At 36.4% G+C, this 13,340-nt stretch overlaps 1 protein-coding gene across 1 annotated transcript; it reads right to left on the bottom strand.

The window, feature by feature from the left end:
* Positions 1-10,333: 10,333 nt before the first annotated feature.
* On the bottom strand, positions 10,334-12,540 carry LOC116206659 (auxin-responsive protein IAA14-like). The gene is made up of 5 exons (XM_031539451.1): positions 12,055-12,540; positions 11,549-11,784; positions 11,249-11,384; positions 10,866-10,927; positions 10,334-10,737 (listed from the first exon to the last, which is right to left on the bottom strand). The coding sequence occupies exons 1-5, from the start codon at positions 12,363-12,365 to the stop codon at positions 10,700-10,702; spliced, it is 783 nt and encodes a 260-aa protein (XP_031395311.1). The 5' UTR covers positions 12,366-12,540; the 3' UTR covers positions 10,334-10,699.
* Between the last annotated feature and the right edge of the window lie 800 nt (positions 12,541-13,340).

Genomic DNA, 13,340 nt, shown 5'->3' with positions numbered 1-13,340 from the left:
TCAATTAAGTCAGCTCAAAGCAATTGCCGGCGGCTCATATTAGCTGGTCGCATATATGACAATGCTATTTAAGTATCAATCTTACTAAATGAATTTGTTGATAAATATCAATTAAACAATTTTTTATTTAAAAAAGCTACTGGAAGTATTTAGTTACCAACAGAGGAATCTATTACTCGTGACTCCGTCTTAAAATTGCTTACCATATTAGCTGGTATGACACTGCTATTTAGGTATCAATTTTACTGAATGAATGTGGGCAGTTGACACTTACAATTCACAATCTCTAATTTACACCGAAGTTTGTATTTTTAATTTATTAGATCTCTAGTGCAATAGTCTTAGTCCTCTTGTAACTGGTGCGGAGAAGGACTCCTCAATAGGAGTTTGTGCAGATTTTCAATGAAAATCCTGTTGACTCTAGATTGAATTCCACATCTCTTATTTCTTGCTTCGGTATCTAATTGCAGCATCTATGCGTCAAAAATTTCGACAGCCGAGATGCACTGTGAGTTGACGAAAGGGTAGTTGAAGAATTGGTACGTAACGGTTGTGCAAGTGCAAGACTATTTAAGGCTCTTTTATATGCTCGTTTTTATCGTCATATGATTTTAACTAAATTGGTGGCCTAGAAGACTGAGAAAATGAATTTTGGCAGGTAGACATTCTGACGTAGGCCCATAATATCAGCTATATCATTCCCAGCATGGTCCCAATACAACACTAATGATTGGAAGCTATTGTACAACTCAAGTTTGCCTGTTCACACTCCCACATAACTAAACACAAACATTGGCAACGTCTTAGGAAGTTAACTCTTTGTGTCCTCTTGACTGATCATTGAAACGATCGCAGCTACTATTATTAAGATATCTGAGCCGTGCGAGAGTTTTGATGTCCCTTGGCAATTCTCTAAGCTGGCAAGAATGGAGTTTGAGATTGTACAGTTACATAACTTGACTATCGAGCTTGGGAGTAGTCAATCTTGTTATGAGAAAGATGGAGCTCTCGGAGATGTTCAATTTACTGATGTAACTTAAAAACACTTTAGTAGTTGTCCTACTTAGATTCAAAAGACGCAAGCATTTGAGCCTTCAAATCCTTATCTTAGTTGTCTTGCGTGCAATGAAAAAGGTTCAATAAAATAGTTGGGCAACCAAAAGAATTTTTCGCAACTTCTTCACTAGCCTTGAGGATATTAGAAGCATCTACAGTACATCACATTGAGAATCGTAGTATGCACTATCTTTATTTGGTCCACCTTATTGTGTAGTGATTCGCTATTCAAGCTGGCGGAAAAAGATAAAGGAAGCAATTGAAAATGGGGTTGCCGATTTTTTGAGTGTATCCCCTCATTTGGAGAAGGTGCAAAACATATGGGTCCACATGTACAAGCAAAGGTTTTTCAATAAGAAAAACGACTTTGAAGCAAATAAGAAGAACGAGAGAAAAATGGCGTGGAAGTGGAGTCCTCAACAGGGGGAGTTTGTGCGGATTTTAAATGCGGAACCGTGAGTGTCTAGATTGAATTCCAAATCTCTTATTTCTTTGCATTGTTATTTGATTGCAGCATCTGTTGTTCACAAATTGTGGCAACCACGTTGCATAGTAAGTTGAAGAAAGGGTCGCTGAAGAAGTGGTTCATAGCGGTTAAGTAAGTGCAAGATTAACTACAAAAATGCCGTGCTAATTTGGCCAAACAAGCAAATGAAGCAATAGCAAAGGGATAAGAACAGGAAGCATCATGAATGGAAGGAACCACAAGCAATAAACAAGAAGGGAAGGGATCGGGATCCAAAAGAAGGGACTACCATATTGGGACAGTGAGGAACCAACATTAAGGTTACATGATAGCAAATGATTAATAAAACCCCTAGGATGATGATTGTTGGTGCTAAGAACCAGAGTATAAGGCTTAAACCTATTGTGATAGGAACTAAAAGAAAACTCTTCGATCTCAGCTTAGTCTTCAAGATTGAAGGATAATTTTAAAAAACAAATTTATGTTATATGTCTTTGATTTCTTATCGTAAATTGTTCTTAATTATCGACTAATAAGTTTTTATTCAAATTTTGGGTTGACTTCCGCTATTAGTTAGGTTTTTATAGGACTTTATTAGGTTTTTGGTTTTTCTAATATGATTTCTTATTGATTTGATAGTTAAGAAAGTTTTTATTTCGAGTTCTTGTGCGAATGGTAAATTCGTTATATTAGTAAATTAAACTAAATTAGATCAACGAAAAACCCAATAAAGTCTCAAAACCTAACTAACAATAGATATCACCTCATGAATAAAAAATGGCTACATTCGATAACCAAGCACAACTTATGATTAAAAAATATTAAATGACTCTCCTACCTGGTTTTATTACTTCAAAACCACATTTTGCTTAACTAATATTATTAAAGGTCCTCTTATGTGCTCGTTTTTGTCATCATACGGTTTTAATTAAATTAAGGGGTCTGAAGGGTGGGGAACAAATTTTGGCGTGTAGACCTTCTAACATTGCCTCATGATATTGAATGTAAAAACCTCCTCAGCTCTATCCATCCTAGCATGGTTCTGATGCTACTCTAATGACCGGAGGCTACTCTTCTAGCTCGAGTTCACCTCACTCCAATTTAGTCGCCTTTGTGCATCCTAAATCATTAATAAAGAGATGCCCTCTAAAATAGTCCAACTCGCTCAATTCATTTAGCCGAGCATGATAGTTTAGAGATGAATGAATCTTTCTAAACACGAAAATTGGCAACGGTTGCAGAGAAGTTAACTATTGGCATATGACTGAGATGATAGCAGCCACTATTATCAAGATGCCTGAGCTTCACGAGAGTTTTGACGTCCCTTGACACTTCCTTCAACAAGCAAGAATGGATCTTGAGAATCTGATTTATGTAATTTGACTATCGAGCTAGGAGTAGGTCAATCTTGTTATAAAAAAAGATGGAGCTCTCGAAGATGCTTGGATTAACTGATGCAACTCGCAACGACCTTAATACCCGTGCTATGTAGATCCAAAACAAGCAAATATTCGAGCTTTCAAATACATATCTTAATTGTCTAGTTTGCAATGAACAAGGTGTGACAAAACTGATGAGCAGCGGAAGTAATAGTTTGCAACTTCTTCGCCTGACTTGAGCATATTAGAAGCATCTGCAATATATAAAATTGGGAATTACAGTATACATGTATAGTCTTTTCATTGATTCTTCCTCCATTGTTCCCAAATAAAATACGTTGTTCCCTTTCTCGGACACATCCTATAACAGAATGTCATGCAATAAATAAGAAACCAGGAGAATAAGTAAAGACAAACAACAAATTAGCTAGATTGAAAACACACCCTTTTTAATTAAAAAAAAAAGCTACATGGCAAGCATACAAGACAAGCCAGGAATTATGAAAGCAATTATCTGAATATCATCTATAATGAAAATCCCTTCTTAAGTTCAAAACGATGCCATTTTAGAAAAATAAACATTATAATGATATTAAAAAAAATAAATAGCGGGCTAACTATGAGGAAAATCAGTTGCCAATGTGACCGTTAAAGCGAACGAGGCTACTCCCAAAAAAAAAAAAATCAAATCAGGGTTCTATCACACCCAAACCACAGCAATCAATTGAAATTATCCGTTGTTTGAGGACCTTCATGTCATTTTAAAGAAATATATATAAGTACATCCATAATTATAAAGAGTTTCAAAAGGACTTTGAGATCTAGGTAGGGGCTCACCAGGCTTGGCTAATGAGTTCTCTAGGAACCCAGTAACCTGACTCCACCAAGAGAACACCAATTTGTAACCCAAGACTTCCCTCCTTAATCACAAACTAACCTAGGACAAAATCGGTCATGGCTCAATGTATTAGCTATTGACGGAAAAAGGTCAAAAGGAAATTCTGAAAATCATTAGGTCCCCGAAGAAGTTGTTTATAGTGGAAGCTTGCTTGCTGCTACTACTACTCGGCCTTCCATCTTCTCCTCCTTGCTCACAACCTATGTTGACTGCCATTGAATTAACACGAAACAAAGGGAGATGAGCAAAGACAGACGACACATGAGGTACATGGCAAACACACAAGGCATTCCCGTAATTGGGGAAGCAAATATGCAAAGGCTAAAAACTTTAAAACAATGCCATTTGGGAAAATAACTTAATAAAATAAATAAAAATAGCAATAGGTTAAATATGAGGAAAACCAGTTGCCAAATTATAATCCTCAAAGCAAACTAGGCTCCTCCATAAGAATCTAATTCACGTATCTCTATCACAACCAAAAACCAAAAGTATACGTATGTGATGACTACAAAGAGTTTGAAAATGGTTCGAGACACAAATTGGAGATCACGATGCCGGTAATGAATCCTCTGTGTATCCAGTACGTTACTCAACCAAGAGGATGTGAATTCGTGCCTCGAGATTCCTTCCTTAGTCAAAATCTAACTACAAACTAATCTAGGATAGACTCAGTCAGGGCTCAATGTAATAGCTAGAGATGGATAGGGTCAAAATGAAACTACGAAAATCAGTAGGTTTCGAAAGAAGCTACTTATTAGGGGTGGGCAAAATATCCAATTAACTGAACCAAACTACGAACCAAATCGAATTGAAACCAAATGTAACTGAACCATCTGAATCGGTTGCTTAAGGGATTAGTTCTTTTAAAAAAAAATCGGTACGGTTAGTTACTTGATATCTTTGGTTCGAGGATAACCGTGGATAATCACAATCAAATCGATTTGAAAAATCATCTTTTTAAGAGATTAAAAAAAAAATGAAACCTAGTACAGTACTCGACGCCCCAGTCAATCATCCCTCTCCTTCACCACCATCAACCCCATTTCTAAACCTAAAAATGCATTTGATGTTGATAAGCTTAGGAGGAAAGGGGTGAGAGGGCCTCACCTCACTGCCGTCAAGGTAGAGTGTGGTTCAAATGGTTACCCGATTAATAGAATTGCGACAACTGGTTTCGAACAGTTTGCTTATATTGTTCTTTGAAGGTTAGGGTTTGAGATAACTTAGCCGAACCAAAACTACAGCTCAGTTCGGTTTGGAGTGGTTTTTCATATCGAATCGAACTGTTCCGACCCTTACTGTTTATAGTGGAAGTATGCATGTCCCAAATACTACATGATCTTCCCTTTTCTTCTCCATTCTTGCTCGCGTATGATCCTAAAATGTCATGCAATGTACAATAAATAAAGGTAAAAATAAGCAATGAAAAACGACGCGTTAGGCACATGGCAAACATATAAACAAAGCCCGCAATTAGGAAAACAATTTGGTAAAGACCGTTTACAGTGGAAGTCCCTTGCAAATTATCAAATAGTGCTATTTACGAAAAATAAATATAATGAATAAAAATAAAAAATAGGTTAACTAAGAGGAAAACTAATTGCCAAATTATGATGCTCGAAGTAAATGAGGCTACTGCATATGAATTTGAATAAAGAATCTATCACATTCAGATCGGAATTCAATTGTGTGGGGACCTTTGGGTAATTTTAAAGAATATGTAAATAAAAGGATGTAAATTCGTAGCTCGAGACATCACTCCTTAATCACAAACTAACCACAAACTAACCTTAGCCAGGATAGAATCAATATTGCTCAATGTACAAAATACTGACGGACAGAGACAAAAATGAAATTCTGAAAATCAATAAGCTACAAACCAATCTATATATAGTGGAAGCTTGCATACCCCTACTGCTATTCGGTCTACCTTTTCCTCCTTTTCTGCCCATATCCCATCCTAGAGTGCTTTGCAATAAACAAGAAACAAAGGGGAAATGAACAATGACAAGTAACACATTAGCCACATTATAAACACAAAAGCTAAGCCAGCAATTGGGAAAACAATTATGCAAAGGCCGTTTATAGTAGAAGTCCCTCGCAAAGTTCAACACAATGCCATTTGCGAAAAATTAGACATTAATGAAATGAATTTAAAAAATAATAGGCTAACTATGAGGCAAATAAGTTGCTAAATTGTAATCCGGGAAGCGACTGTGACTACTCCACAAGAATCTAAATCTGGGTTCTATCACAGACAAGAAGACCCTGAAGACAATTGAAATTAAAATTGGAATCCCCATATAAAAGTGAAATTACCAGTACTTGACGACCTTTACGTAATTTAAAAAAATATATATACATATATATGTACATGCATGACTACAAAGACTCTAAAAAAGAGTTTGTGATCCAGGTAGGAGATCACGAGGCCGATAATGAGTCATCTGGAAAACCAGTAACCTGACTCAATCATGAACACTTCAATTCATAGCTGGAGGCTTCCCTCCTTAATCATAAACTAACCACAAACTAACCCAGGACACAATCAATCAAGGCTACATGAACTAACTAATGACGGAAAGGACCAAAATGAAATTCTGAAAATCAATAAATTCTGAAACAAGTTGTTTATAATGGAAGCTGTTTACACATAAATGAAGAATGAGCAAAGACAAATAACATACAGGCCAAGCCAGCAATATTGACAAAGAAATAACGGAAAGGCCGTTTAAAGGTGATACAAAAGGTAATGCAATGAAATTCCTAGTTCATCCTACATAACACTTCTCAATGCGTTGTATTTTTTTTTTGAGTTACAAAGGAGGCTCATGAACTTAATACGATGAGATAAAAATTATAATAATTAATAAAAGAGCATAAATAGTCGACGACTGCAACGTCCTGGCTGACAAGCGCAGACGAGCATCACAACATTACATAAATAAGTAAATTCTGTTTGGTGTCAGAGGAGTATTAGATGCTAAAATTCTTAAGTTATTTGACGTCATATGCACGTAATGCTACCAAACTTTTCTTTTTTCCAACTTTTGCCCCCATCATTTTGATATTATTAACTAAAGTGTATTACTAATCACTATTTAGCCCATCATATCTACGAATTTCGGTATTGTTTTTCTTGCGTTCCTTTTTCTTTTTTTGATGGATGGTTGCATTGTATTTTTTAAGGATAAATAAGTGGTTCGTGAAAAGAAAAGGTCGATGCCGAACACAACTAGTAATTAGGAAGAGATTTTGTGACTGATGGTGGTTGATGGCAGTTAGATTACCTTAGCCATAAAATCACGAGTTAATGTCACTCCTGTAAGGGTTACGTCCCAGAGGCTGTTTGCTGGTGTTAGTTTTATTAATTGGTCTAACTGGTTTGTCTGAAGCACAATTTGGATCCAGAAAATCACATTGTTAGCATCAACACCAAAACTTATCTTCTCTAGCTCTATAGCGTTGACAACTATGGATGATCATTAGCACATGAATTGTTTGTAGAGCCTCGATAATTATGATGCCATTTTTAAGTATATTATACTGTTAATCGTGTCCATCACAATATATCGAATAAGAAAACATTTCTTTATATATATATATATATATATATGAAAGAAGTATGTAAAAATCTTATAACCTTCACATCTTTTAAACTTCAGTCCTATAAATTTTATTTTGTAAAAATTAGTCCTATAAGTTTGCTCCAAAGCACACTTTTAGTCATATTCGTTACCAACCGTCACGTAACAACTAATATGGACATGACACTGTTAAATTTCTCCACGCAGTGGCTTGTTATTTGATTAAAATCACCCCCAGGGCCGTTTTGCAGGAGCGGTCCTAGATCGGGGTGGCTCCCCTTTTGGCCACGCCTCCCTCTCGCCAACATCGCCTAGAGGGAGGGGTGGACGGATGAGAGCCCCCCATCTGGTTCTTTTTTAAATTTAATTTAATTTTGTTGTTTGTTTCTTAATTTATCTCTACTTTGTTAATTTTATCTTAAAATTTTAAATACTTTAATTTTAAGCCAATAACAAGTTGCCACATGAACAAATTAAATGTGTTAAGTCCACATCAGTTGTTCCATGACGGTTGGTAGTAAATAGGACCAAAAGTGTGCTATGGAACAAGTTTATTGGGCTGATTTTTGCAACTGAAATTCAAAAATGTAAAACTTATAGTACTTCTAACTATGCTTCTTCCTTTTTTATATGTAAAATAAAGTATCATGTTAACATATATTTACCAATACAATATAGTAAATAATGCATTATTTATCACATCCACGTGGTATCACAAATAAAAAGTAAATGTGTGCACTGCTCATACTGTTATAATCATTTTCTCTAATATTGTAAGCATCTGATGACTATCGAGTGCATCTAATCTTAGATGGAAGACTGATAATGGGTAGTACAATCACCTCGGAGCTCAATAATTGGCATTCAATTATAGTGAGGTTTTCTCTTTTCATTAATCCGATGACAATTATGAGGTTCATTCAAGGAACCTTTTGGGATTGAAATCATGCATCTCCACCTTTTATTCATAGAGCCTTTATGGATAATGATATCATGTGCAAACTAATGACTGATGATATCTAATCGAAAAAAAATGTCACATAATTCTCCACAAATCAGTTGATACATACATACATATACATATATATATATCATTTATTATGATTTGTCATTATTGCACATATCTATAAACTAACTTTTTGATCAGTAATAATACAGACTATTGCGAAATGGCTGATTTGAAATATACCTGCAACAAGGTTCAAGGGCTTAGGTTTGTCTTAAAGAACCCACCAATAGATATTATAAGAGAACCATTCATGCGTAAAGTCCAGAAGGATGCATGGAACGCTAGCATGGCTTTTGAGCACGAAACAAGCGAACTTCCCTCTACAAACCATCACCCTCAAGTAGAACCGAGTGCTCCTCGGAATTATTGGGCATAATCTCCTGGCCATTTACCATTTAAAATACCACCAAACTTGGTAGTCTTGATCGAGATAAATTCACATGCCTAATTTAGACAGAAACATATCGAGCTTTATCGATTTGCATATTCACAAAGGTATTCAAAGTACAATTCAAGCATGCCTCATGCAATGTATAGCTAGAGTGACTGAACGAACTTATCCTGAGGCATGCTTGAATTGTACTTTGAATACCTTTGACAAGAAAGCTCACGAACCTTAGACAAGAAATGAAAAACTAAATAAATGATTAGAGGTAGTCATTTTATTGACGATAATCAAATTTGAAATTCTTTACTCTTGGACGAGAGCATGTGTCACCGTACTATATTTAATTTCTCTAATTATTTTAAGTTTCGCTCTATTGATCTAAATAAATAATAACATGAGATGTTTCAAGTGGTGTGACGTGTATTCCCTTAAACAAGATCTGAAATTCGAGTCTTGTGAATGAAAAATTCACACTGTGAGAGATTTGCCCCTTATTGGGGTTGACCAAGCTCGAACTAGAGTAATCAGGGCCTCCCGAACTTTCGAATACATACCTAAGAGTATATAAATTAATTAATGAAGACATATTGCTAAGCCTTTTTTTTTAGAATTATTGTTAGGACACTTTAGTCTTGTAAATGAAGAAAATCCACGCCGGGTGAGATTTACCCCTTAATGGGCCGACCCGATTAGACTGAATTAATCCAATTGGATTTAAGATATCATGATTCATATTGAAAATTTCCTTTTCTACCGCTGGAAAAAATCATTTCCATTTTCTTTATAAGCTTTTCAATAATTGTTACTGTCATACAGCCGCCCACTTGTCTAACTTAATTGGCTCTTTAGTGATAAAATATAAGATGCTGTCGTGATACTTGATCCCAATACTTCCGAAAATGCATAAAAATGATAGTGAGAGAACCTACAGATCGGATTTAATATAATTCCATAGATTCCATAGATGGAAAGTGAAGATTTTATGTTTGGTCCAAATCATTTTTTTATTTTTTATTTTTATATTATGGTCCATTTTGTTATAATTTCTTTCCTTTTCCTTTTTTTGGGATTTTCAACAAAATTATCCTTACAACCACCAGTTCTATTTGATGTGGCACGTAGTGTAAGAAAATATCAAAAATATTGCAGTAAATAGCGTATGAGATTAATTGCGTGAGCAAACGTGTCATAACCGTTACAACTTGCAGTAATTCCATCGACTCTCGCCACATCATCCCCTGTGTTCACATTTTAGTATAAATATAGCAATTTAAAAAAAAAAGAAAGAGACATAAACTATAGAGTAATGAATGGATGCCCATCAACAAGCACATGGTCCTGTTCCCACTGCACTCGGTTCGCAGCTTCCTCCCATCCAAAATCAATTATTTTAAGTAACAAATATACAATAGAAAGATACGTACACATTATTAGGAATTATTATAATTATAATTTGATTATTAAACAAAACAGCTAGGGGCATGAAGAATCTCATATGGGAAAAGGGAATAAAACACCCAACCACTGCGACAGACCACGCACACAGGAAAGCAAAACACACAACAGCAAAATGTCGATTATTTGATGGCAAACTATTGTAATAATTATAGTACAAATTCAAATTCAAACGAGGCCAGCTAGAGACAATTTGACTGCATCATAATAATAATAATTAAAAGTTTTTATTGCCCCGATTACGAAATGTCCAGAGATATTCGACAGTCTATATACGAAATTCTCATGACAAAAGCAAATTAAAAATGACACATCCAAAGGGGGAGAGACGACCATAGTGTAGTCGGCCGATCCCTTTTCCCTTAAACGCACACAATGTCTTGTGCAATTAGGCCCCTTTGTTTTGAATCCACTAGAAAAGATCAGAGCAATGGATTGGACTTGAAGGAGAGATGTGTTCAGCTTCTGCTCTTGCATTTCTCCATAGCTCTTGGAGCTGCAAATTAAATTTAATTATCGGAGGTTATTATAGACAATGGAAGTCATATATTAGCTATGGACATAATTAGGGAAAAACATAATTTGGTCATAGCCATATGTGTTTGAGTTGGCAAGAGGCGATACCGAGGCCAATCGCTTCCGATCCCTTCATTATGCGCAGGCGCTTGCATGATTCAACAAACATCCTGCATGAAAATGAGACACTGAACTGAGTAACAGCACGTACGTATAATTAACTCGTCGGTGCACATATCTAAATATGTCTGTCGAGAATTCATCAAAGACCGACCTCAGATTTATAGGTTCACATACGTTTAACGCGAGGTTTCTAAAGCTTGCCGACTATCGATTCCTCGCGCAATCTAGCCAAGCCTTCAATTCTATATATATTTTGGTAACTATAATAATAATCAATGACATCGGATCATGTGCATGCGTGCATATATAAATATATATTATATATATGTATATATTATGTAGACAAGGAGTAGAACAAACGAACTTACTCCCACGGGACATCACCGACGAGCATCCAATCCCCATCCTTGTCTTCGTAGGTGGGCACATACTCAGAACTGTTCAAGAGATCCATCAACTTGCTCTCGTTCATGAAGTCTATCATCCCTTGAGCCCCATAGTTCCCTGCAGTATACATATGTATAAGGGACCATATAAAACTAATTAATTAACTGAATAACTAAAGAAATTTCACCTAGATTTCATGCTTATAAATTAGTAATTATAACAGTTACATATATGAATACATATCATATGTATTACTAAAATGAGATTATGTATATGCTTACCCATGGTAAAGGAGCTGAACATTTTCCCGAGTGCATCAGAGAGCTGGTCGTAGCTGTTATACATCTTGAGGTCCACCTTACGGAGATAAGGTGCACCATCCATGGAAACCTTCACGAAGGCTGCGGCACTAGCTGTGCTCAGTTTCTGATCGATCGGGCTCTCGTCTTTGCTGCTCTTCTGAGCCATCATGTTCTTCCGGTACGATCTCACTGGTGGCCACCCCACAACTTGCGCCCTATCCAGTCAATCGACCCGCATACAGGTTATCGATAAAGTACTATATTACCGTTCTACATGGAGATTACCCTATGTCTCAATCATGAAAATACCGCAAGAAAATTTGTATATGTACATGAAATGACATCCGGAGTGGTGGGATAAGAAAGAAAAGAAAAAAGTTAGCTCGATGAGGAACATAAATACGAAGTTGGAGAGGAGCAACAGCGGATTTGTGCCGCTATTAGATTAGAAAAACGAAGTCCAATATGTCAGAAAACGAACTCACTTAGCAGGAGGCTTTGCGGGATCTTTCGCGGAATCAGCTGCAGAGAGGAGATTCTTCTCCTTGGGGCCATTCTTGACGGGCACCTCCTTCAGATCTAAGGGCGCGGACTCCTCGGTCTGGAGATTGAGCTTGAGATCGACGGTCTCCGAGAACCCTCTCTTCCCGGTGGCCCTCAGTGTCTCGGCCACCTCAGAGCTGCCTCCTCCAGGCAGGCCGAGGCACAGCTCAGTCTCCTTGAGGTTCAAATCCCCAACACCGCCGCCGCCGCCGCCGCCGCCGAGCAAGTTCACCATTTTCCGGCTGACTTCCATTGGAAGTAGAAGGTGAATGAATCAGAATCTCTCTCTATCTTTCTCTCTCTCTCTCTGATCTATGATTTGGTTGATGATATGAAATGTGACCTTTCCCTTGGTTTGTTGTTTCTCTCTTTCTTTCCTTCTGTGTGTCCCTATGTGCTTCTTCTATATATCATCAATAATGGTGATATTAGCCAGAGGGAGAGACCCAATAATATGACCTCCAGCAGGTATATATACATGCACGTACATGTGCCTATGCATTATTTTGGCAATATACGCATCCACAAAATATATATATATATATATATGTTAGTATTTTTTTTCGGTTACAAAAGACTAATAAAAGGACACGAATGGTCTCATTAGGTATCGAACATGCGACCTCTAGGTTAATAAGCGAGGGCATGCGCCACACCCTCTTTTAATTCACTCCTGGTAGTTATACATTATTGTGAGTTAATCAAGTGGGACCTAACAAAGCAAGGAGTAGTAAATACATACGTATTTATTTAAAAAGGTGTAGTTGAGCGTAATACACTCTATAATAATTAAGAGGTTTTAGATTCGACACTCGTAGTGAGACTATCCATGCCCATTGATTAGTTAGTAGAATTTTCATTTTATTATACTAAATTCATGAGTATCTCTTCTAACAAAAAAAAAAACACACACACACACATATCTAGATACCATATACATATAACTAACGTGGGCCGGTTCCGGTAGTTTTCCTTAAGCAAAATCTCATATTCAAGATATGTTCATGAAAAAATTTACAATTATAAGAGTTTTATCCCTTAGGAGACTAACACAATTTGAACTGGTTAGTCGGAATCCATCTGACTTCCTTGATACTAGGTGGCCAAAATAATGAAACTATATATATGTATATGTTTTGTACAAGGGAACAATACAGTATACATAGTTCTATCGGTCAATGCAAGGGGGCATCTTGAGAGGTAACTTTCAAATTTGAGGTTCATGAAA

Source organism: Punica granatum, chromosome 5 (assembly GCF_007655135.1).
Source record: "Punica granatum isolate Tunisia-2019 chromosome 5, ASM765513v2, whole genome shotgun sequence".
Classification (NCBI taxonomy): Eukaryota; Viridiplantae; Streptophyta; class Magnoliopsida; order Myrtales; family Lythraceae; genus Punica; species Punica granatum.
Note: the sequence above shows the minus strand (reverse complement) of the source record. Positions and strands in the feature narration are given on the sequence as shown.

Coding starts and splice junctions, on each gene's coding strand:
- LOC116206659 (XM_031539451.1), bottom strand. CDS start 12,365: ATGGAAGTCAGCCGGAAAATGGTGAACTTGCTCGGCGGCGGCGGCGGC. Junction 11,785..12,054: donor CCCGCAAAGCCTCCTGCTAA/GTGAGTTCGTTT, acceptor TTGACTGGATAG/GGCGCAAGTTGTGGGGTGGC. Junction 11,385..11,548: donor GTTCAGCTCCTTTACCATGG/GTAAGCATATAC, acceptor TGTATACTGCAG/GGAACTATGGGGCTCAAGGG.